The 26975-nt window shown below is 42.6% G+C and overlaps 1 protein-coding gene across 1 annotated transcript in view; it reads left to right on the forward strand.

The window, feature by feature from the left end:
- The window catches only part of CFAP92 (cilia and flagella associated protein 92 (putative)), a 184067-nt gene that overhangs the window by 48583 nt on the left and 108509 nt on the right, over positions 1 to 26975 (forward strand). Inside the window, exons 6-7 of the mRNA XM_073574273.1 lie at positions 15811 to 15901; positions 17103 to 17338. Coding sequence (XP_073430374.1) covers positions 15811 to 15901; positions 17103 to 17338 — 327 coding nt within the window. The remainder of the gene's footprint in view (positions 1 to 15810; positions 15902 to 17102; positions 17339 to 26975) is intronic.

The raw sequence follows: 26975 nt of genomic DNA on the forward strand, positions 1-26975 counted from the left end.
CATACGGCGTATAAGAAGACCCCCCCCCCCCCCCAACTTTTAAGAAGATTTTCTATTTTCACTGGAAAAGTTGGGGGGTCGTCTTATACGCCCGGTCATCTTATACGCCGGAAAATGCGGTATCTTTCAGATATCTATCGATCTATCTATCTCTATCTTTGCGCGTAAAACACTTAAAGATTTGTCATTTTTCTTCCGCATTCTATTCAAGTACGTGTCGCACAGACACAGGGCATGAGTGTCACGCTTTATGTCATCCATATGCACGAGTGAGGGACAAACTGACGTCTGTGCTGCAGAAAAAAACGACATGTCCATGTGTGGGTCATGTCATCAGTTCCATAGATTATAATGGGTGTAAGTGTGTATGTGTCTCCAGTACATGTGAAACCTGTCGCCACACCTGCAAACACTGATGTGTGAGAGGGGGCCACCCTGTTCATGAAATCCATAAGCAAGCTCAGAAACTCTTGCTAATTGTTTCTCTAGCACTATTCATTTTTGGTGTGGAGATTATACTGAGTCAGAATAACTGTTCTCATGTCCACAATAGAAGAAATATAGTATGTGGTATAATAACTGAGTTCATTGATGATACATCACTATCACTTCCATTAAAATACATAAAAACCCACAGGAGAGGGAGAAAAAAATCAAGATGGGCACAAAGCTCAGCTGGTACAAAAAAACAGATGTCTAGATCTACAGACATTGCAATATGTCTTGAAACCAGGAGATACAGTATAGTCATACATACTGTATAAGCCTTGTGTAATATCTTATTCATTAAAGAGGTTGTTGGGGACTTTTATATTTTTTTTACCATGGCCCTTAAAACTAACAGGCAGGTAGCTGCTAACAGAGGCAACTACCTGCCTGGTCTACAAGGTACCGGCTCAGAGCGGTCACTGACTACTCTTGACGGCGATTTATCTGCTGCACATCAACAGAGCAGCTCTTTTTCTTTCAGGCTGCTCTGTCGACGGGGTGTGACTGCTGGCGTCATAATGATTGACATCTAGCTCGCCACAGTTAGAGACAGCAGGGAGGTGGCTGTCAATCAGCATGACATTGGCAGTCACGCCTCATCAATAGAGAAGAGGGAAGAAGAGCCGCTATGTTGAGGTAATGTCACCCGAAGGCTCAGAATCGCTGGCAGGAGCCGTCTGAGACTGCTCTGTGCTGGCAAAGATTAGCGCCGGGCCCAGTGGGTAGGTAGGTAGCAACTACGGTACCTGCCTGTTAGTTCTTAGGCCCATAGTAAAAAAAAAAAAATATATAGTCCTAGATAAGCCCCTTATGTTGAATCAGTTTTAATTAAGTTTTAAACAACAATAGGTCACACAGGACCTGAGTAACCCCTTTAAAGGGGTTTTCTCATCATCATAATTGGATAAAATTACAAAAAAATAAAACAACCTTAAGAATGAAAGGATTTCTAATTTTATTGTACATTGCTCATTGTCTAGGGTACCGGCCACCACTTCAGTATATCAATGGTGACCTGTTCCATGTGGAAATGCTTGCACTTCCAAGCTCTTTACTATAGAGCTTCCAAGCGCTTCTCTGAAGCTGACCTGATTTCTCCATCTAGCCAGCTTCAATGCCCCTGTGCTTTTCCAATTGCTTTGAGCTAGACGTTACGTTTATATATCTCTACATGGCTGGGTGTCCATTAGTTGGGGGTCTTGACCTTTATTCACATTTACATAATTTGACATGTGGTAAGATTTCAATACCAGAGGTTATGTCTGTCCCGAATAGGGTTACCTTGATGTGGTGGGACAGTTTTTATTTTTTTTTATATCAAAATTATGCTAACTTTGTGCTCTGTTATTTTCATGCACTATTGCTGTATATTTATTTACTGCAGGTTATTTGCTCACTTTGTTTTTATCTTAGGTTTTCTTTTTTAAACATGGCTCAACGAAGTTCAACTGGTGAAAAGCTATACTAATCCCACCCACCCAAGGAGAACAAACCCCCAAACAAATATACCTCTTGAAGGTAATCTGTCAGCAGGTTTTTTCTTTTTAATTGGAGGGCAGCTTAATATAGAGGCAAAGACTCTGATTCCAGGGATGTGTCATTTGCTGATCATCTTGCTGTAGTTTCAATACAATTGGTGTTTTATCAGCAGGATAGCATGTCTACATCAGCATCAGAGAAAACAGTGATTTTATCAAAACTGTACCAATCAGCCCAGTGAGTGACAAATCGCTGGAATCAGGGTCTCAGCCCTTACATCATTCTGCTTTCAGATTTTATGGCAAAAACCTTCTGACAGATACCCTTTAAGGATTTACAGTGCTGACTAATGTCATTTTGTCATCTCCTGAAAAAACCATAGCACAGTAAAATGATTCAGGCTTGCACCAAGTGACCCACTGCTCCTGTTGTTAAATCCGTCCATGCATTATGTGTGATAATTGATGGGGACAATAATTAATATTCTTTGTTAAGTTTCCCGAACTTACAGTAGACAAACCTGACTATACTTGTCGGTCTTGGAAAAACTGATTTATGACTCGGTAATTTCCTTGAATTTCAAGTTAGAATCAGGTTGTAAAGCTGAAGATACAGAAAATGCCATGACCAACACATGTAAGATAAGCGAATATTCAAACATCATTTTAATACCATTTTCCTTATCTCTGCCACGCCAGCATTTTTTTTGCAATGCATTTTAGAGACAAAGAAGTCAAAAGAAGCAGCAGAATATATAAACCCAACACATTTCTTTCATGATAGCTGAGAACAGGCTTTGAATATGCTGACCTTCTCATTACATTTTTCCTCCTGGTCTGGATAGTGAAGCCTTTATTGTCAAAAGCGTTCTAACAACAAGGTTATGCAATGAGTCAAAATGCCATACATAACCTAAGCGCTATGATTCCTCTCTCACAAGCCGTGATTACGAGTTTATTTTTATAGAAATAAATGTCATAAAATATTAAAAGAAGTTTTCAAGTCTTGCAGTTGCTATGAGGCTCCTTGGAGGGAGGGTCTCAACCCCCGCTAAGTCCAATTCCCCTTGCTATAGGGTGGGATCTATGTGTGAAGAACTCCTGTGAAAAGAGGAGCTGCATTGCTAGCATGCAAAGGGTGAGAAATAGGAGCAAGGTTCACAGAAAGGGGATTGTGGGGGAAAATATACCACGTCCTTCTATCTTTGATACTATAATACAAAAGCCCCCATGGGGCCCTCTATCTTCTGTGTGCACCCCTGCACCAAGTCAGTGATCATATGCCGTACATGTTTAATCCGCAGTAGACAAATCCTTGGATAAAAACAATGCAAATATTCTGCAGTAAGTAAGCAAGTAAATGTGGCAAGTAACAGTACATGTAAATAATAGAGTACTTAGTTGACATTACTTTGATCAAAAAATTGTAAAAGCCATCCCACCGCGACAAGGTGACCCAAACAGGATGGTCCCTAATGCTACTGTCTCACCTCACTGTGTGCCAGCAGGCCTCAAAATAGATGGAGACAGGACAGAACCCAGTCCTGACTGTCTTTCTCCTGCCCATGGAAAGCAAAATGCACAGCCCAAAAGAGGGGGTCAATGCCCGTATATGTACTAAGTGCAAAGAAGTAAAGCAAAACTGAAATAAAAATGGCCCAGCACACCTGTTGGTATAAGTTCAATGTGTAGGTGCACATTCACACTGTTGCAATTAGCAAACAAAGCTAGGGTCAACTAAGTACCCTACATTATTACATGCACTACTATTTATTTGCTTACCTACTTCTGTTCTTATATATTTTGAGGTCTGCTGACACATAATGAGGTGCATCCTGATTGGGTACACCTTGTTGCGGTGAGATGGTTTTTCCACTTTTTTATTTAAAAGAATTTTTGACTGCGTGCCCTATGTTATTTACATATACTATTACTATTACCGTATTTACTTACTGCAGGGTATTTGCTCGTTATTTTTTTTCCTAGGTTTTTTCTGTTAATGGCCACAATGTGACTATGCACCTACACATTGCACTTATACCAACAGGTGTCCCAGCCCATATCTTCGGTTTTGTTTTAATTTGCAATGGTATACTGTTTGTTTGTGTTTTGCAAAATAAAATTACAAATTTAATTTTTTGCACCAAATCGGCAAGTCACAAATAAGTAACGTGAATTCTTATGGAAATAATTTATGGACTTCCATGCGCTGCTTGACAAAATACAGAATCCCACTTACGGTGAAAGATTAATCATTTATTCCCAACGCGTTTCGAAGTAAGGACTACTTCTGTGGAGCGGGCAGCAGCGGTGACGATGCATGCTCCAGGACCTGAAGCACGTGACTGCTGGGGGCGTGGCCTAAGCTCCACAGAGCTAGGAGCTACAGGGAAACTCACCATGGGGGTCGGTCAGACGCACAGCCAGAATAACAGTATAGCTGACCTATATGTTATTCTGGCTGTGTGTCTGACCGACCCCCCTGGTGAGTTTCCCTGCAGCTCCTAGCTCTGTGGAGCTTAGGCCACACCCCCAGCAGTCACGTGCTTCAGGTCCTGGAGCATGCATCGTCACCGCTGCTGCCCGCTCCACAGAAGTAGTCCTTCGAAACGCGTTGGGAATAAATTATTAACCTTTCACCGTAAGTGGGATTCTGTATTTTGTCAAGCAGCGCATGGAAGTCCATAAATTATTTTCATAAGAATTGATGTATCAGCGGTCACTCGGTTTGACCTTTGGACGTGCAGCAGCTGACCACGAATCCTATGTGCTTGATCTCTCCTACAAATAGGTGAGTGAATTTCTTTTAATCTTTTAATATTTACTCGGATAAGACCCTATTGCGCTTTTCTGTTCCTTTAGTATATTGCAAATAAGTAACGTGGGCATGGCACTTCAGGTTTCCCATTCAGTTTTCTGGCATCAGGATTGCTCAGGTTTTGCTGGCAAATCTGCATGTCAAAAATGTATCAAATCTGCAACCTGTGCAAAAGACTTACAATTCATCATGTCCAATCCTTCTTTTACATTAAATAGTCATCTAGTCCCTGTCAAAATTGGCTGGTTTAGCTCGATATTTTTCAAGTGTATATGAGCACCTTTAGCAATGTAAGGACAAGCATTTACCTGCATGACCGTAAAAACAGGGCAGACACAGATTACAGAGGCATCCATTATAACAGCAGTGGGCATGTAAACAGGGTCTTGAACAGGGGCAAATTGAGTAGTCTACCACCTAGAGTGCCTTTGTAGGGGGGTATGTAGATTAAAAAGAATAACAATAATCTGCAATTAAATTTAATTGTGCGTCCAGTGGACCATTGTGTTTGAGAGGTTATTGAATGCCATGTGTGCTAAGGTCCAAGTGAAGCACTCATCACCCTTTGCTGTGTGATAAGCAGCTGTTGTAACCTGTTTTCTTTGAAGGCGGCAGCTGAACCGCGTGATGGGGGGATACCACGCAGGTGAGGGAGTCTTCTCTTATTATTACCGTATATACTCCTGCATAAGCCGACCCGTGTATAAGCCGACCCCCAATTTTGCCACAAAAAAATGGGAAAACTTATTGACTCGCGTATAAGCCTAGGGTTAAATGGTGGTCCAAGAAGATGCTCCCCCCGTATGCTGCTGCACAAGGGTTAATGCTGGCCCAAGAAGATGCTCCATAAATACCCCCATATGCTGCTGCTCAAGGGTTAATGCTTCCCCATAAATACCCCCCATATGCTTCTCCACAAGGGTTAATACTGCCCCATAAATACCCCCCATATGCTGCTCCACAAGGGTTAATGCTGCCCCATAAATACCCCCCATATGCTGCTCCACAAGGGTTAATGCTGCCCCATAAATACCACCCATATGCTGCTCCACAAGGGTTAATGCTGCCCCATAAATACCACCCATATGCTGCTCCACAAGTGTTAATGCTGCCCCATAAATACCCCCCATATTCTGCTCCACAAGGGTTAATGCTGCCCCATAAATACCCCCCATATGCTGCTCCACAAGGGTTAATGCTGCCCCATAAATGCCCCCCATATTCTGCTCCACACGGGTTAATGCTGCCCCATAATATGCTCCATAAATACCCCTTATTTGCTGCTGCAATAAAAAAAAATGACATACTCACCTCTCCGTCGCTGGGGGTCAGGTGCCGGTGTCCTGAGCCCCTGGCAGTGGCGATATTCACCTGTCCCCGTTCCAAGCCGTGCACCGCTGTGTCTTCCGGATCTCTGCATTGTCAGCAGAGGACACACGCTGACTATGTCATCGCGCCCTCTGCCGTCACAACAGGAGGACCCGGAGGCACAGCGGTGCACGGCTTGGAACGGGGACAGGTGAATATCGCTGTGCCCCCGTCATACTCACCCCTACTAGCGCAAGGTCTTCTCTGCAGCGGCAGCCCCTGCTTCTCCCTCTGCCGTCTTCCTGTATTCAGCTGGTCACGTGGTTCCGCTCATTAAACTCATAAATATGCACATATTCATGAGTTTAATGAGCGGTATCACGTGACCACTGAATGCAGGAAGCAGATGGCAGAGGGAGACGCAGAGGCTGCAGAGAAGTGCCAGGAGAGGCGAGTATGGTCTCTGACCCCCCGCTCCCCCTCCACCGCCCACCCCCCGGTATATGACTCGCGTATAAGCCGAGAGGGGGACTTTCAGCCCCCAAAAATGGGCTGAAAATCTCGACTTATACACGAGTATATACGGTATATTGAGCAGTGAGTTTTGCCTGCACTATACCTGTGATTATGCACTAGCACTTTACACAACTTTAAGATTTGGACACAAGATATTACTTATGCAATACTATAGATAGCGGTGTATATTTACTAACATTATATCTTCATATGATTATTTGACTCCCTCAAGATACATGGTTTTATCATCTTGGGTGTGCGCCCTGTGAGGCAGTGAGGGGGATCATATGCGACAGTAGATATGTGTCCCCCAGGATGTGGATGGAGTCTTATTAAACCCGCTGGAGCGCCTTTTGTTCACAGCAGGACGCCTGTGAGTCACAAGGCAAAATAAAAGAAAGAATGGATTGGGTCCAAGTAGTGACTCAGTCAGATTTTTAAGAAAACCCGTTAAGGGCTTTTATTTTTAGAGGGATTTGCAGGTTTGGTAGTCGGGCGAATCCCTGTATCCACTTCGGGTTTTGGAAGTGACTCTATGGCCACTATTCCATTTAACGCTGTCTGTTTTTCCTTGGGTCTGTCAGTTTGGAGTTTTCAAGCTGCAGAGCAGGAGGCTCTGTGCAGCCCAGGTCTGTGTGGACCTAACACAGAGCCAGGGACTTCCAGGTGGCTGACACACCCAAGAGACACGGTGGTGCCATTGTCCACGGCAACAGGTATTGAGTTCTGGACTGTTTGTGGAAACCTGGCTGCGATCCGGACGTCATCACTCCTTTGTGTGAGTTCTGAAAATAAAGACACCATTTATGTTGAACTTTCTGTGGTCCCTGCCTATCTTTCGCACTGCACCAACCTCGCTGATCTACAGCCCCTTGCTTTTACACGGTTGGTTTTTTTTTTTAACCTTTTGTTATCACCTGATCGGTAATAAAGATTTAGCGTGTTTCACATATTTTGATATATTTGGGCTTTTATGTTCGTTCTTTTCTTCCATAATTTGTGCTATATATGTGGAGGGGATTTTGGGTTAGAAAAATGGGACGTATGCATTAGAAATAAGAATATTGGCTCTGGAGGGAAAACTAACATGCCAAACTTTCTAGTACGAAATTCTGAAACCCTAGACTTGGACACCAAGAAAGCTCATCTTTCCTACAGAAGTGGGCTATTTCCCTTTATTTTCCAGTAATGGTTAGTAATAGAAATGCAGTTCACTTTATCCTTTTTGTGTCTTTCAGATTCTTTCTAAGTTGAGATTTAATGCTTAGAAACCGTAGTCAATTTGAATGATATTGTAATATAATAATGTAATTGTTTATTTTATTGTGTCATTTATTCTCAGTTTTTACCATTATTTTCTGCAGTTTTGGATTATCTCCAGTGCTGACAGAACCTTAGCAGTATGTTCACACAATTCAATTACTCTTTGCAGTACAATTAGCATCGGTCCATGCTGTTATTTAAACAGAACTCTGCAGATTTCTCCTAAATGTTACTTGTCTTAAGGTTCTCAGATGCTCTGCAATCAATCATGTCACAGAGTTTCTTTACGCTCTACTGATGATATCAAGAGCCAGGGAGAAACATTTCGAATAAACCCAGATCTCCACGCCGGACCATCAATCACTTTTCTCAGTAAATGTGAGAAATTTTAAGCAGTCCGCACATTTAATTTGTTCTGCAGATTATGGGACCGGTGTTAGAAATATACAGAAATGTTTGTTTTACTAGTATGTGAAATTTTTGGTTTCGTCACACAGCAGCATATTCTTTACTGACTGCTCACTTTTGTTCTAGCATGACATCTATAAACTGCTACTCAGTATACACTGATACTCACTAGATTAGAGCAACCCATCTATGGACCTCCTATGACCTTCAGATCCACAGCAATTTGTCATGGCATAGTTTCCACTAAGTATTGAAATCATTCTGCAGGAATTTTGCTCCATGCAGATTGGAAAGTGTTTCGCAGTTGCCAGATATTATATGGAGGTGCTTACCTGTTCTGAAGCTTGTACTGTATTACCTCTTTCTATAGGTCTAAGACCTTGGGACTATGATGGCCAGGGAAGCAAAGGAAACTTCAAACAATATACAACCTTTATGGCTTTTCCCGTTGTCCTTTCAACCTTCAGTTAGTCACGCCAAAATTTAATCCGTTGGACCCCAACCAGGTCTCTGCGGCACGTGTAGTCAACACCACGTCTTGCGATGCACTTAGTAGGGAGGGACGATTGAGCTAGGAAGTTACCGAAAAAGATGGTTACCTATCTTCCATACAAGAGGAAATATAATGAAAACAAACTCAATTGGGGTCCAATGGACACCATGCGACTAATTAAAGGTTAAAAGTGTCCTTCTACTATAGAAGAAACGTCTGGCATAAAGGAATGATCTTGATCATCTATAGTGTTAGATCCTACTGCCCAAATGGCCATCCACAGGTATTGGAGAACCCTAAATGTGCCATGACTGTATTCCTTACACCATTTCTCCAGCAGCATGAACTATGGACTCTTAACCGGAAGGTTCATAAATTCCTGCTGGTTGTACCAATTTTTGACCTTCCTATCAGCTTATTAGCATACATCTAAATTTACTGTATTTAACCCAACATTTTTTTTTCATTTTTCAGTGATACAATTTTGTGCTTTTTTGTCCCCTGGAGTCATAAATTTATGTTTAGACAGCAAATAAACTGATCATCTCCTGTTATAGCCCATCCATCCTAAGGAACAATGAGTTATGCATTTTTAGTTATAGCACAGGTGTTGTATTTGCTGCATTGTTCTTGACTGTGCACCATTTTTTCTTTAGAACAATACTTGGCATACGCTCCGTATACCCCTTTAGACACTGAGTTTTTTTAATTCATAGCATATCTTTTCGTTGGTCCAAATGTTTTCGTTGGTCTCTGTCCGCTGTGTTTCCTTGATCACACTTATTTTGGTATATTCTCAACACTGCTGTACGAGAAAAACCTCACAAAGTTTGCAGTTTTTTAAATGTCCATGCTTCATTCCAAGTCAATTAACTCTCTTGACGTTCCCATTCTAACAGATCTGGACTGAAATTCTGCTCTGGCATTTGAAAGCACACAGATCCGGGCTGTTTCCTGCCCATTTCCCCTTTAGGGGGAGGGGGGGTTGTCCCTATTACTAATAGTATTACCCTGAGTGGAGGAAAGCAATATTGACTACATGACCCATATTTTGAATAATATTTCTATGTAAGATTAAATAATAAAACCATAAAAATAATATCGCAATATAGTAGATAACACCAGACCATAACCAAATATTACCATCGTATACAGTAGTGATAATACCGCCATTCTGATCATTATCCAAAACCTCTGTACTAGTGCTAGACTGATATTGTCTCGATACAGTGATCATGTAATGGTAATGCCAGTTTTACACCAGTTTTGTTCTGAATCATTTATTTTTTCTTTTCTTTTCCAGTTGGCCCAGACCTTCATGATTAATTCTTTCATCTATAACTTGTCCCTGCCAAATATAACATATATACAGTATAGACGAAAAGTGTGGACACACCTCATTCAAAGAGTTTTCTTTATTTTCATGACTATGAAAATTGTAGATTTACTCTGAAGGCATCAAAACTATGAATTAGCACATGTGGAATTATATAATTAACAAAAAAGTGTGAAACAACTGAAAATATGTCTTATATTCTAGGTTCTTCAAAGTAGCCACCTTTTGCTTTGATTACTGCTTTGCGCACTCTTGGCATTCTTTTGATGAGCTTCAAGAGGTAGTCACCGGAAATGGTCTTCCAACAGTCTTGAAGGAGTTCCCAGAGATGCTTAGCACTTGTTGGCCCTTTTGCCTTCACTCTGCGGTCCAGCTCACCCCAAACTATCTCGATTGGGTTCAGGTCTGGTGACTGTGGAGGCCAGGTCATCTGGCGTAGCACCCCATCACTCTCCTTCTTGGTCAAATAGCCCTTACACAGCCTGGAGGTGTTGTTGGGGGCATTGTCCTGTTGAAAAATAAATGATGGTCCAACTAAACGCAAACCGGATGGAATAGCATGCCGCTGCAAGATGCTGTGGTAGCCATGCTGGTTCAGTATGCCTTCAATTTTGAATAAATCCCCAACAGTGTCACCAGCAAAGCACCCCCACACCATCACACCTCCTCCTCCATGCTTCACGGTGGGAACCAGGCATGTAGAGTCCATCCGTTCACCTTTTCTGCGGTGCACAAAGACAGGGTGGATGGAACCAAAGATCTCAAATTTGGACTCATCAGACCAAATCACAGATTTCCACTGGTCTAATGTCCATTCCTTGTGTTCTTTAGCCCAAACAAGTCTCTTCTACTTGTTGCCTGTCCTTAGCAGTGGTTTCCTAGCATCTATTGTACCATGAAGGCCTGCTGCACAAAGTCTCCTCTTAACAGTTGTTGTAGAGATATGTCTGCTGCTAGAACTCTGTGTGGCATTGACATGGTTTCTAGTCTGAGCTGCTGTTAACCTGCGATTTCTGAGGCTGGTGACTCGGATGAACTTATCCTCCGCAGCAGAGGTGACTCTTGGTCTTTCTTTCCTGGGGCGGTCCTCATGTGAGCCAGTTTCTTTGTAGCGCTTGATGTTTTTTGCCACTGCACTTGGGGACACTTTCAAAGTTTTCCCAATTTTTCCGACTGACTGACCTTCTTTTCTTAAAGTAATGATGGCCACTCGTTTTTCTTTTCTTTATGGCTTTTTTCTTGCCATAATACAAATTCTAACAGTCTATTCAGTAGGACTATCAGCTGTGTATCCACCAGACTTCTGCACAACACAACTGATGGTCCCAACCCCATTTATAAGGCAAGAAATACCACTTGTTAAACCTGACAGGGCACACCTGTGAAGTGAAAACCATTTCCGGTGACTACCTCTTGAAGCTCAACGAGAGAATGCCAAGAGTGTGCAAAGCAGTAATCAAAGCAAAAGGTGGCTACTTTGAAGAACCTAGAAAATAAGACATATATTTTCAGTTGTTTCACACTTTTTTGTTAATTATATAATTCCACATGTTAATTCATAGTTTTGATGCCTTCAGAGTGAATCTACAATTTTCATAGTCATGAAAATAAAAAAAAACTCTTTGAATGAGAAGGTGTGTCCAAACTTTTTGTCAGTACTGTATGTTTGGCTTATTGCTTTCCAGCCGCCTCTTTACATTCCCTAACCTCTACACAAACCATATAGTGCTAATACCAGTGCCCTACACAGTAATAATGCCCCCTTTGTGTCCTGTACAGTAATAGTTTCCTCTCTTTGTACTCCACACAATAATAGTGCCCCGTTTCTGCCCATACACAGTAAGAATGTTCCCACTGTCCTTCCTTGTAATAATAATACTCCCCTGCGCCTCCTTAGTTATTCCGCACCATATATGCTATCGTCACTAGAGCCCCCCAAACAGTATGTTGTCATCGCAGCTAGCTATACATAGTATGATGACCACCACAGACCCCTCACACAGTATGATGATAATCAAAGTCTTCCACATAGTATGATGTCCACCACAGACTTCCAAACAGTATAGTCATCAGAGCCAACCACACAGTATGATGGTCGCCACAGCCCCCACACAGTATGCTGCTACCATAGCTCCCCCACACACAGTGTGATGCCTCACGGCCCCCACTCACAATGTAAAGCCACCACAGCATCATGTCCACTGCACATTTCTACACAGTATTATCATCAGAGTCCCCCACACAGTATGATGGTCACCACAACCTCCACACAGTATGATGCCTCCACAGCGCCCGCACACAATTTGATTCCACCACAGCCCCCCCACACAGTATGATGCCACCACAGCCCCCCTACACAGTATGATGCCTCCACAGCTCCCACACACAGTATGATGCCTCCACAGCTCCAACACACAATATGATGCCACCACAGCCCACCCCACACAATATGATGCCACCACAGACCCCTATACACAGTATGATGCCACCACAGGCCCCCATACACAGTATGATGCCACCACAGGCCCCCATACACAGTATGCTCTTATTCCATCGCCAAAACTATGAAAACCTTTATGTTGCCCATTATAAATTAGTATGGTTGACCATTAACAGCTTGGATTTGTCGTAAGACAGATTGGTCACCCTATAATGGAATCTGATGTAAATTAAAACCGTAACAAGGCAAGTACTGCGCTAGGCATAGGGAGTGGATGGAGCAGAGGTGCCCATGCTTGATACCTGCTACATTCAAACTGCTCTGCACAGTCTTGTTATCTGGATTGCTGGGGCTCCAGTGGTGGATGCCAGCGACCAATGGGTTATCTCCTATCCTATCAATAACTTATATACTGGCTACAACCCCTATAATACATTGAGTACTGTAGTAATAATTAGGGATATATCACCTGACTAATATGAAGAGTGAGGAGTGGACTTTTATAATAATGACTAATCATCGTTCTCTCCGCGGCTTCTCCTGAGCTGCAGTAAATAATAAATCATATTACTGTGATAACACTACAATTGACTTACTTTGAAACTCTGGAAAATAACCTGCTTTATTCTGCCAAAAAGATATATGAGAATTATGTGGAGATTGGACAGTGGTGCATTTTTAATTTGCATAATCCGTTAATTGAGGTAGCCTTTTTTTTTTTTTACTCATTTTTTTTTTTAAATCCAATCTGCTTACAATAACAGTCAAAAGCTTGGGCAGACCTGTTCATGCAGTGTTTTTTTTATTTGTTCCTATTGGAATAGCCACATTGTTGTATATCCATTAATTATTTATTGATTATATTGGATTTTCTTCCCTTTTTCTTTTTTTTTTTTTTCTTTTTTAAATGAAAGTTAGTTTGGTAAGTCATTTCTTCTCCACATTACTACTTAAGGCATTCACTTGCATCAGGAAACTATGCCAGACTATGTTTAAGAACATGACAGTTTGAAACACATGAGACAAACTGGGAATATTCCTGGGAATTGCTCTTTTTTTCTTTTGTTTTTGCATTTTTAAAGAATTTATAAATAAATTTACTGTTTTTAATGAATTTTCCCTGGATTTTCTGCTGGCTACCTATCTCCATTTCTTACATTCCTCAAAGTATACCCCTTTTATTCTGGTGATAGCTTTACACACTCTTGCATTCTCTGAAACTGCTTTATATCCTTACGTGCTTGCATAAAATTTATCAATCTCTGTGATAAAACTTACTTTCATGAGGACCGCCGCAGGAAAGGACAACTAAAAATTTCCTCTGCTGCAGAGGATAAGTTCATTAGAGTTACTATCTTCACATAATGTAAATTGCCAGAACCTCAGGTAACAGGCCTCCTAAATGATGCACAGACATCAAGTAGCAGACACATCTCAATATCAACTGTCGAAGCCGGCCTTTATGGTTGAATTGCTGCAGAACAGTAATTACTGAGGGCCACAAACAAGAAGAGACTTCTTTGGACCAAGCAACACTAGGACTGGACATTAGATCAGCGGCATTCTACAGTATACTGTGGTCTGATTAGTTAAAATGAGAGATTTTAGTGCCAACCACCATGTCTTTGTAAGATGTAAAAAAGTGAATGGATGGTTTCTACCATCTGGTGCCCATTGTGAAGCATTGAGGGGGAAGTGTGATGGTGTGAGGTGGTTTTCCTTGTTACACTATTGTTGATTTATTCCAATTTCAAGGCTCACTTACCTGGCATGGCTACCACAGCATTCTGCAACAACATGCCATCCCATCTAGTTTGCACTTAATGGGACCATCATTTGTTTTGCAACAGGACAATGACTCAAAACACTTCCAAGCTATGTAAAGGCTATGTGATCAAGAAGGAGAGGGGTGGAGTGTTGTGCCAGATGATATGACCTCCACAACTACTGGACCTCAACTCAGTTGAGTAGGTTTGAGAACAGTTGGACCACAAAGTGAAGGAAAAGCAGCCAACATGTGCTCAGCAACTCCGTCAAGAATGTTGGGAAAGTTCCTGCTGAAGTTGATTGAGAGAATGACAATGATGTGTAACGCTGCTGTCTTAGATTAAAAGGGGATGCTTTGAGGAATCTAAGGCTTGACATATTCTGTTTTGTTTCAGTGTTTATTTACCCCTTGTTTTCATGTGTATTTCTTTGTATTTTTGCTGTCTTCAGTCTGAGTCTGCAATGTCCAATTTCCAATAAGAACACGAAAAAGAATTGCATGAACAGGTGTGTCCAAACTTTTGGCTGGTTCCATATATAACAAATCTAGAAGGAATTGGGTCAACATAGATATTGATGTCATATCACTACTATATGCCACCAAAATGTGGAATACAAACACAATGACTTTCGACGATCACTGGAATAAAAAGACAATGGGGCTTGGAATTGGTGCTTTTGCGATGTTATTTAAAAGGTTTTCCACTACTATTTGACCCATTTTCATGTGTCCTAACTCTTCCTAGTAGCCACTTTTCTAATAAACTTTCATTACCTGCGCTTCTATAAGCAGATCTTGCTGTGAGTCACGTAATTCTTTGCTGACTTGCAGGCACTACGTCTTGTCTGCTACGTCCTGTCCGTCCTCATCTGGGCACAGGATTCAGATGGACTGAAAGGAGCAGATCACTCTTTTCCTGATGGGGAAAGAGCTGCCTTAATATGATTGACATCAGTCTGAACATATGAGCTCAGATCAGTCTTCACGGATCCTGACAATGATTTGGAGCACTGGCCCTTTAATTGACAAATGCTGTGATGTCCTTGTCATTAGAAAGCACTTTGCAGAGCTTGTCAGTTGAAGGACCCAGCACCTGCGCTGCAAAGCATTGGCAGGTCATCAACAAACTCATATGGCAGTCATCCCTGTCCACCACACTGACCCTGCTGATTCTTAGGAGCGCCGGCCACTTTAAATAACAAGCGCTGCAGTGTGCTTTCTAATAACAAGCATATCGCAGAGGTTGTCAATTGAAGGGGCTCCAAGATCAGTGTAGAGGACAGTGAAGTCTGTAATATCAGCTTTCACACCCTGTCAATCATCAATCTCCAATATAGCTAAAATCAAATTAACAGATCCTTGCAATTATCATGGTTTCTGCTCTCCTCACGTATGTATGAATTGACCCATGCTTGCTCTTAAATGGATTGGCGTTTCTTTAATCGTCTGCTCTTTGAATAATATATGTATATTCCTTTTTTTTATTATACCAGCAATGACATGCACAAAGAATGAAACATTTCCACGTGTCATATTCTCAGAAACTAACTCCTTGAGCCTGGAGCAGAACAACTCTGTCAAAAGGTAATAGTATGCAGTTCCTTTAATTGGACTTCTATAATTAATGCAGTAGTCACAAGGCAAATTTTTTGCTTTCCAGAATGATTTATAGGACAACTGTGATTTTAGGATTATAATAGTCCTGTCAATTAGCTAATATTAAAAGGAATCTGTAACCAGGATTTTGCTACCCCATCTGAGTAGAGCATAATGTGGGAGCAGAGACCCAGATTCCAGTAATGTGTCGCTTACTGGGCTGCTTGCCCAGTTTTAACAGAATCCCTATTTTCTCTGCTGCAGATCTACTAGTTCTCATACTGCTGAGTTCTGTATAACCCCACCCACACCACTGATTGGCAGATGGTGTGGGTGGAGTTATATGCAGCTAATCATCCAGCCCACACTGTTTAATCCTGCCCACACTGTCTGCCAATCAGTGATGTGGGCGGGGTTATATACAACTAAGCAGTTAGGTTACGTGCACATGTTCAGTATTTGGTCAGTATTTTATATCCGTATTTGTAAGCCAAAACCAGGATTGGAACAATCAGAGGAAAAGTATAATAGAAACACGTCACCACTTCTGTATTTATCACACACTTTTGTTTTTGGCTTAGAAATGCTAATGTAAAATACTGATCAAATACTGAACATGTGCACGTTGCCTAACTGCTTAGTTGTATATAACCCTGCCCACATCACTGATTGGCAGACAGTGTGAGCTGAATGATTAGCTGCATATAACTCCACCCACACCATCTGCCAATCAGTGGTGGGGGCGGGGTCATATAGAGCTCTGCATTCAGAGAACTGCTACATCTGAATCAGATAAACATGGGTTTTATCAAAACTGGAGCAAGCAGCCCAGTAAGTGACCCATCAATGGGTGTTTGAATCTACATTATGCTGCTCTAAGATGAGGTAATAAATACTTTGGTATCAAATTTCCTTTAAAGAAGAAAGCTGTACTGTCAAAACTGCTGCTCAACCGTGTACTGAGAGGACATATTTTCCTCATTATAGGCTATGGATATGTTTTTGCATATGTGCAGAAATTACATGACACACATGTTGTGAATATATTAATAATACACACTGCTTGTGAAATATTCATGATGTGAAGGTACGATTTGATGCGTTCTACTGAAGTGCTTTATACAAGATAATATGTGTTGGCTTCATCCTCTTCCCGGTAAGAAATAACTCTTATTGATCTCTTTGACAGGCTGGGGATGGTAAATCCCGGCTTATCCATTGTGGCTCAGTCAGAGAAAACACCAGCAGGACAGACAGTAAAGCCAAAATCGGCAAGGAGCTGGACAGGCATGAAAACCGATTTACAGAAACCGCAATTGAAAATACAATCTTTGAAAAATCAGAAAATGGAAGAGTCATCATCAAAGGGAGAACATGGTGTTGTGTACCGTCCTAAGCACTCTGATAGCGTTATCGCAGATAAAGGTACATGTAGAAAAAATGCATAATGACACGTCTCCAGAATGGTTAGAGAAGAGAAAGGGCACATATTGACACGCGTGCCCCCGCTAAGTACTATCTTTAAATCTCCACCATATCTGTATTGTATACAACCTGAGCCACATGGGTATAAGCGATGTGTAAGCCTAGTCTCTGGATATAGTTTCATTGGTAATTGAAATATAATAGTTGAAAATATAAGTAATCAAACCCCTTAAGAACATCATAAGAAGGATCAATTTGCTCCCTACGACCATGTTGATTTTGCCATCTCATAACAGAAATATAGCTGCAGGGCTGCCACTAGGAATTTCGGGGCCCCATACTGGCAAAATTTTCGGGGCCCCCTTGAGACTCCGCCCAGGCTCCACCAGCCCCGCCTCCCCCCTTGAACTGGCCACAGTCCCACCGCCCCCTCTCTTGAAAAAACTCCACTTCTCACCTATCACACATTAACAGTTCCCATCACCAGATCACACATATAGCCGGCAGCTTTTGTTTTGGTCAAAAGATTTTTTAAAGCCGCCACCATAACATGGTAGACACTTTTGGCCAGGCCCTACTCTCCTGTAACCTATTAATATTTGTTAAAATATGCAATACAATTTAGGTATATTTTTATTTATTTTTCAATTTTTAAAATGACCAATAATATCACATACAAGGAACAAATACCGCTACACCATGTCCAAACCACATATTACCACCACAGTGACCGAATAATATCACATACAAGGAACAAATACCACCGCACCATGACCAGACCACATATTACCACCACAAAGTGACCAAGTAATAGCACATACAAAGGACAAATACCACCGTACCGTGCCCAGACAACATATTACCACCACATGGTGACTGAATAATGCAATACTAATCATTAATAAAAAAAACATAATACTATCATCCACCATAAGTGCCATTATGCACAGGAGAGCTGTACTTAGTATGCAGTGTATGTGTACAGGTAATACAGTGATCAATGACATTATACACAGGAGCTCTGTATATAATGTACAGCCAGGTAATAGTGATCACTGGTGACATTATACACAGGACATCTGTATATAGTATACAGTGTATAGTGTAAGTGTATAGGTAACACACTAACTCACCAGTGATGTCTCTAGGTGAAGTCCTTCATCTTCGCTTTTCATCTTTCATCCAGCACAGATCGCCATCACTTCTTCCAGCCAGCACTCGTCTCTACAGGAAATAACACAGTTATCTAGAGCTCCGCTTGCAGAACACATTACTTATTTTTTCCCAACTTCTACATTACACCACATGAAGAAAAAAAGGCGACATAGTGTCGCTCTGCACAGTAACAGTACCGCCCCCCCCCCCCCATTTAAAACAGTATACTCAAAAAATAAAATACATCACTGCAGTAATAATATCCCTTAATTATCCCCTATGGTAATATGGTAATAATATTCCCCATCCTGGCCCCCGTGTGTCTCATTCCTGGCTCCAGCCATATGTTCTCCCATCCCACCCTCATGAGTATCCATTCTGCCCCATAGCATCTCCCCATCCTGCCCCATCTGTCTCCATCGTAACCATCCTGCCCCATGATCCTGTGCGATCTGTTTCCAATCATGCCCTGTATCTCCATTCTGCCCCGTGTATCCAATAATGCCCCGTATCTCGCATTCTGCCCCTCCAGTGTCTTACTGTCACATTCTGCCCCCTCCTATGTCTCACTGTCACATTCTGCCCCCATGTCCTGCATTCTGCCCCAGCTTCCAGCGTTGTGCCCCAGCGTCCAGCATTCTGCCCCATGTCTGCATTCTGCCCCAGTGTCCAGCATTCTGCCCCCATGTCTACATTCTGCCCCAGCGTCCAGCATTCTGCCCCAGTGTCTTGCATTCTGCCCCAGTGTCTTGCATTCTGCCCCAGTGTCTTGCATTCTGCCCCAGTGTGTTGCATTCTGCCCCCATGTGATGCATTCTGCCCCAGTGTCCAGCATTCTGCCCCAGTGTCCAGCATTCTGCCCCAGTGTCCAGCATTCTGCCCCAGTGTCCAGCATTCTGCCCCCATGTCTACATTCTGCCCCAGCGTCCAGCATTCTGCCCCAGTGTCTTGCATTCTGCCCCAGTGTCTTGCATTCTGCCCCAGTGTCTTGCATTCTGCCCCCATGTGATGCATTCTGCCCCAGTGTCCAGCATTCTGCCCCAGTGTCCAGCATTCTGCCCCAGTGTCCAGCATTCTGCCCCAGTGTCCAGCATTCTGCCCCAGTGTCCAGCATTCTGCCCCCATGTCTACATTCTGCCCCAGCGTCCAGCATTCTGCCCCAGTGTCTTGCATTCTGCCCCAGTGTCTTGCATTCTGCCCCAGTGTCTTGCATTCTGCCCCAGTGTCTTGCATTCTGCCCCCATGTGATGCATTCTGCCCCAGTGTCCAGCATTCTGCCCCAGTGTCCAGCATTCTGCCCCAGTGTCCAGCATTCTGCCCCAGTGTCCAGCATTCTGCCCCAGTGTCCAGCATTCTGCCCCAGTGTCCAGCATTCTGCCCCAGTGTCCAGCATTCTGCCCCAGTGTCCAGCATTCTGCCCCCATGTCTACATTCTGCCCCAGCGTCCAGCATTCTGCCCCAGCGTCTTGCATTCTGCCCCAGTGTCTTGCATTCTGCCCCAGTGTCTTGCATTCTGCCCCAGTGTCTTGCATTCTGCCCCAGTGTGTTGCATTCTGCCCCCATGTGATGCATTCTGCCCCCGTTTACAGCATTCTGCCCCAGTGTCCAGCATTCTGCCCCAGTGTCCAGCATTCTGCCCCAGTGTCCAGCATTCTGCCCCAGTGTCCAGCATTCTGCCCCAGTGTCCAGCATTCTGCCCCAGTGTCCAGCATTCTGCCCCAGTGTCTTGCATTCTGCCCCAGTGTCTTGCATTCTGCCCCAGTGTCTTGCATTCTGCCCCAGTGTCTTGCATTCTGCCCCAGTGTCTTGCATTCTGCCCCAGTGTCTTGCATTCTGCCCCAGTGTCTTGCATTCTGCCCCAGTGTCTTGCATTCTGCCCCAGTGTCTTGCATTCTGCCCCAGTGTCTTGCATTCTGCCCCAGTGTCTTGCATTCTGCCCCAGTGTCTTGCATTCTGCCCCAGTGTCCAGCATTCTGCCCCAGTGTCTTGCATTCTGCCCCAGCGTCCAGCATTCTACCCCCGTCTCACAGTCTACCCCGGGCCCCCTTGATCGCTGCTCTCAAAAATTAAAAAAAAACCAAAACAAACAAAACAACAAGTTCTTCTTACCTGGCCGCGCTCCAGCGGCGAGGCTCCGTCCCTCCACGCAGCTGAAGTGCGCGCTGCGGCTGACGTCTGCTGCCAGTCTCCGATTTGCTGGCGGCTGTTAACTATTGACATTCTACAAATTAACTATTGACATTCTACAAATAACGTTTAGCTGCTGCAGCGCCTCGCTAAGGTCCCGGTTTACCTGCCTGTATGGGCCCGATGAGCAGAGGAGACCGGGCCCGATGCGAGCCTCATATGCCAGTCAGGGCAGTAATGCCCTGATGGCGGCCCTGTATAGCTGTGATATACCTTACATAGTTACATAGGTTGAAAAAAGAACTCGGTGCATCAAGGTTAACCTTTCTCCACCAATTGTTCATTTTGTCACTTGTTTGATTCCTTTGTTATTAGGAAAGTTGAAGCTTCTAGGGGGGGGGGGACATTTTTAGGTTTCTGTTATTTATATCTTGGGGTAAATGGCGAAAATGCAAATCAAAGGGGATGATTCATCAAGATTTGTGGAATACAATGCGCCAAATTCATTACGAAGGCCCATGTCGCTAATAAATTTGGTGCATCTTTTGGGGCTTCCATGAGACAGTCAGAAATATACTATAACTATAGGCTGGAGTTAATTTATAATATAAATTTGCCCACTTTCTAGTATAAGTTATAGGGCTCGCACACATCACTGTATACATGCTATCCGATTTTTTTTTTTGTCAGATTGCATTCGGACCAATGTTATTTAGTGGGTCAGTGCTGATTTCTGATTTTTTTCACTGACTGAATCTGCCTGTGAAAAAATTCACAGCATGCTGCGATTTCACTGCAAAATCGGAAGCCACTCACCCATTCAAGCCTATGAGTGCATGAATAACATTGGACTGCACTTGAATGACATCTGAGTGCAGTCCAATTTTCACGGACTCACGGAATGGAGAAGACGGAGAAATTAAGTGTTCTCCATCTTCTCCGCACCTGTGCTATGTACGATTCTCTCATCTGAGAGTATCAGATCACACTAAGCTGGCTCTCTGATTAAACTCAGATCTGAGTTTGATTGATGTTTCATTACAGTAATCATTCCGATTCTCTCAGAGGAGAGAATATATGCTTGTGTGACCCTAGCCATAATGAAATTCTCATACCTTCAACTAAGAAAAAAACAGAAACAGGCAGAGATGCCTGGGACACACCAGTGCAAAAAAATAATCCGTATGTGGCAGTGTTCACAGGGAATGCAGAGCGTATGGTTCACAGCCTCTTAGTAACACCATATAGGGGGGCTGCCCAGTGCCAACTAAAATGCATCCTGTGTGCACTGGGGTACCACACGGCCAATCCCTGGTGGAAGGCTGGCTGTCTCATTAGGTATTATTGCACCTGTGCAGTTGCCATTTTACTTGGGTCCTCTGCACCCTGTTAGTGCAGTTGTATTGAGGCCTGTATAGACAGGTAAGCATCTCTGCCTGTTTCTGGTTTTGTCTCAAATATTATCTAAGTCCTGATCACTTTTCGGAAGAGATTTAGCAACCGGAAACCACACAGGTCACAAATGTTTTTAAGCAAATACGAATTGTGCAAACATTTGCACCTTTTATTTGCTAATTTTCTGGAGTTAAACGAATGATACAAAGATAACAAAAAAAAAGTATTTTGTGCTCTTTTTACCAAACACCAAAAAGCAAGTATGTGTGATTGACCTCACATGGTTGTAAAGGTAGACTGATAATAACGGAGTGTATATACCCTGCAGCCTCGGGCTAGGATAATATGGAACCTTAAAAGTGTTGTCTAGTGTTTAAAAAATGTATTTTAATGCTTAGAAAGTGCAAAAAGATGAAATTTAGTAATATACTTAAATTAGGAAATCTGTTCTCAACTCAATATATCAGCGACAGATTAGAAGTGGTACTGATCCTTCCAGGTACTCATTGGGTTTGATTCACAAGGGAGCTGTCTGTTACCCTGTGGCCAGTGATATGTATGAATTGACTGCATATTTCCGTAGCAAAGCCAACCTTATTCCCTGTCACTGATTGTCACAACTATTAATAGAGAAGGGAACTGGCTTAGCTATTAAAATGAGCCAGTTAGCCAGCCACCTTCATAAATTTTATTGATCATGTGCTAACATAGAAAGCTTCCTTCTATGTTGAACAATCCTTTTAAGCTAATATTTGTCTAAAATATAATTCTCACACCTTCTCCATGGACGTCAATGGACCCAAAAAAATATGTCACTCACAAACCCTTCTGGCCGAAGCTTATTTTCTTTGGGAACAAAGGATTGAGTTCACAAAAAAAAAACCCATACCCCATCACCTGAGGGAGTTAGCGGACCCTCCTCATTGCAAAAATCATGAATTTTGGAGAACACAAAAATGTTAGAATTTTGTCTAATAAACAGTCTGTCTCCCTGTGCATTAGCTTGGGGTAAAGCGTTAAGCCCCGTCCCTGATGACTTTTCCATGAAAAAAAAATAAGAATGGGCTAGCACACAGGTTTTCTCTCTCAATTTCATAATGTAAAAAAAAAAAACTCTTGCAAAATTCTGACAAGGGTATGATAGTTTACACCAGACAGAATTTACAGAATTTTCCCTTTTTAATCAACCGGCTTTAGGGAAATTGGATAAGTGAGCAATTTCAGACATTTTTAATTGTCATGCCAAGCACCAACGCCAAGTCTTTCTCACATACAAACTGCATATATTATTCTGCTGTCCAATAATTATTTCATATGTGAGTATTTTTAAAAATGTCTCCTTTTTTTGTTCTTTATTAGGGATGGGCGAACCAGAACTGTAAGGTTCTGGACCCGTACCGAACACACAGTGTTCGGTCACAAGGTCCCGAACACGGGTTTCCATGGAAAACCCATGGTACAATTCGGGTCCAGGGCCTGTAAAAGCATAAAAAAGAATTCTCCCTCTTTTCCTTTTTTCTCTCTTCATTTTTTTTTATCCTAGCTGGCTGCTATGCTCTCCTGCTTTCATGCCATCAGTTTGTTGTATACTGTATATACAGTGAAGGAAATAATTATTTGATCCCTTGCCGATTTTGTAAGTTTGCCCACTGACAAAGACATGAACAGACTATAATTTTAAGGGTAGGTTAGGTTTCACATTGAGTGATAGAATATCAAAAATAAAACCCAGAAAATCACATTGAATAAATTATATAAATTTATTTGCGTTTTGCAGTGAGAAATAAGTATTTGATCCCTCTGGCAAACAAGACTTAATACTTGGTGGCAAAACCCTTGTTGGTAAGCACAGCAGTCAGATGTTTTTTGTAGTTGATGATGAGGTTTGCACACATGTCAGGAGGAATTTTGGTCCACTCCTCTTTGCAGATCATCTCTAAGATTTTGAGGCTGTCGCTTGACAACTCGGAGCTTCATCTCCCTCAATAAGTTTTCTATGGGATTAAGGTTTGGAGACTGGCTAGGCCACTCCATGACTTTAATGTGCTTCTTTTTGAGCCACTCCTTTGTTGCCTTGGCTGTATGTTTTGGGTCATTGTCTTGCTGGAAGATCCAGCCACGACCCATGTTTAATGTCCTGGCAGAGGGAAGGAGGTTGTCACTCAGGATTTTACGGCACATGGCTCCATCCATTCTCCCATTGATGCGCTGAAGTAGTCCTGTGCCCTTAGCATACAAACGCCTCCAAAACATAATGTTTCCACCTCCATGCTTGACAGTGTGTTCTTTGGGTGACATGCAGCGTTTCTCTTCCTCCAAACATGGCGAGTTGAGTTAATGCCAAAGAGCTAATTTTTTGTTTCATCTGACCACAGCACCTTCTCCCAGTCACTCACAGAATCATCCAGATGTTCACTGACAAACTTCAGACAGGCCTGCACACGTGCCTTCTTGAGCAGGGGGACATTGCCGGCACTGCTGGATAGTAAACCTTTATGGTGTAATGTGTTACCAATGGTTTTCTTGGTGACTGTGGACCCAGCTGCCTTGAGATAATTAACAAGTTTCCCCGTGTAGTTTTAAACTGATCTCTCACCTTCCCCATGATCATGGATACCCCACGAGGTGAGATTTTGCATGGTGCCACAGATCGATGTCGATTGGCAGTGACGAGATTTATTACCCCCAAAACAAAGTGTCCGCAAATTGAGATTCTGGTTTGGCTTTTATCCTAAGTCATGTGACGAGGCTCGTTAAAGGATCAACATTGACTTTTAGGATTACTAGTTCCAATGGGTGGCACTAGAGTTCTAGTCCTCTTCCTCTCCGAAGAGACAATTTGCATAAAGGTGACTTGGTAAGACATCTGCCTTTAATGCAAGTAACGAGTTGATTTGGAGCGTCTAACTGGTCTGTAGGAGCCAGAACCCTTAATGGTTGGTAGGGGATCAAATACTTATTTCTGACTGCAAAATGCAAATCAATTTATATACAGTTAGGTCCATATATATTTGGACAGAGACAACATTTTTCTAATTTTGGTTCTAGACATTACCACAATGAATTTTAAACAAAACAATTCAGATGCAGTTGAAGTTCAGACTTTCAGCTTTCATTTGAGGGTGTCCACATTAAAATTGGATGAAGGGTTTAGGCGTTTCAGCTCCTTAATATGTGCCACCCTGTTTTTAAAGGGACCAAAAGTAATTGGACAATTGACTCCAAGGCTATTTCATGGACAGGTGTGGGCAATCCCTTTTGTTATGTCATTCTCAATTAAGCAGATAAAAGGCCTGGAGTTGATTTGAGGTGTGGTGCTTGCATTTGGAAGGTTTTGCTGTGAAGGAAACATGCGGTCAAAGGAGCTCTCCATGCAGGTGAAACAAGCCATCCTTGAGCTGCAAAAACAGAAAAAACCCATCCGAGAAATTGCTACAACATTAGGAGTGCACTTCCAGAGAACCAAATGAGTTTGAAAATTGCCCAAATAATAATCATTACATAATCATGAATTAAATACACAGAGAACTATGTCTTGTGCAAAAGGTATAAATATTTTATTCACAAATTACATCTCTAAAATATCAGTAAATACAAAATATAAGTCCTATATGGTGGAAGACAGTATGGCCAGGCCACCCGACAAAATTAGTAGTAAAACAACCAAATGGACAATTATTAATAGCTCTCAGGGAAGGGTTAAGCAAGAAAAATACCCACAAAATTCCTGTCTAGACACTTTAAATTAAACTACCCATCTACTTATGCACTGCATTCAAGTGCCATATGTATGGAGGATTTCTATATGCAAAATTGAAAGGCTCAGTGGCCAACCAAATAACCCCAATTACTAAAACCTAAGCTCCTATCAACAGACCACCGGTGTATGTATAACAAAGGAAATTTTCTCACCCATAGTGGGAGTCGAGGGGGTCCTCGCCAATGCCCCTACGCGTTTCGCACACTAGGGCTTCCTCGGAGAGCCGTATGGCTAATTATAAGGCTGAGGGGTCTTTTATAGGGATCTTAGTATCAGTGTAAATTGGAAATGAGTGCAAGCGGCCATTTACAGCTGGCGCATTCGCAGTTGACACGGCAATCCTGCCGCGTCACTTCCGGCTGTCCCGGAAGTCGACGCACGTCAGAGCTCGCATGGTTACCATGAGAACCTGACACTGGGCCGACACCGTAAGGACGCCTTTCATAACGCGGCAGGCGCGTTCACCACGCAAGTGCATAGTGGCGCCGCCATTACTATTTAGAGCAACAAGTGTGGGCAACATATATTATAGGCGTCGCCGTTGTTATTAAGGGCCCAACCGTGAGCTACATATATTAAAAGGCAACAGAGAACAAAATACATAAAATCAAATAGATCACATTGACTGAAACATCTGTGCCAATATTTAGACATAAAATACAGTCTATAGAGGATATTTACATACACCAATACATAATATTCGTGTGCATATATATGGAATATAACACCAAGAAATACACAGCAATCCAAGAAGATGATTTTCTTTTTTCAAAGGAATAGATCCCAATCTTCAGAGCTTGATAATACATATACGCCTTCAGAGGTCAAGATAAAGAGTTCATATTTACTCAACCATGCGAGCTCTGACGTGCGTTGACTTCCGGGACAGCCGGAAGTGACGCGGCAGGATTGCCGTGTCCACTGCGGATGCGCCGGCTGTAAATGGCCGCGCGCACTCATTTCCAATTTACACTGATACTAAGATCCCTATAAAAGACCCCTCAGCCTTATAATTAGCCATACGGCCCCCCGAGGAAGCCCTTGTGTGCGAAACGCGTAGGGGCATTGGCGAGGACCCCCCGACTCCCACTATGGGTGAGAAAATTTCCTTTGTTATACATACACCATTGGTCTGTTGATAGGAGCTTAGGTTTTAGTAATTGGGGTTATTTGGTTGGCCACTGAGCCTTTCAATTTTGC

The sequence above is a fragment of the Dendrobates tinctorius genome, unplaced genomic scaffold (genome assembly GCF_039654945.1).
Source record: "Dendrobates tinctorius isolate UK_male_01 unplaced genomic scaffold, ASM3965494v1 ptg000038l, whole genome shotgun sequence".
In the NCBI taxonomy this organism is placed as follows: domain Eukaryota; kingdom Metazoa; phylum Chordata; class Amphibia; order Anura; family Dendrobatidae; genus Dendrobates; species Dendrobates tinctorius.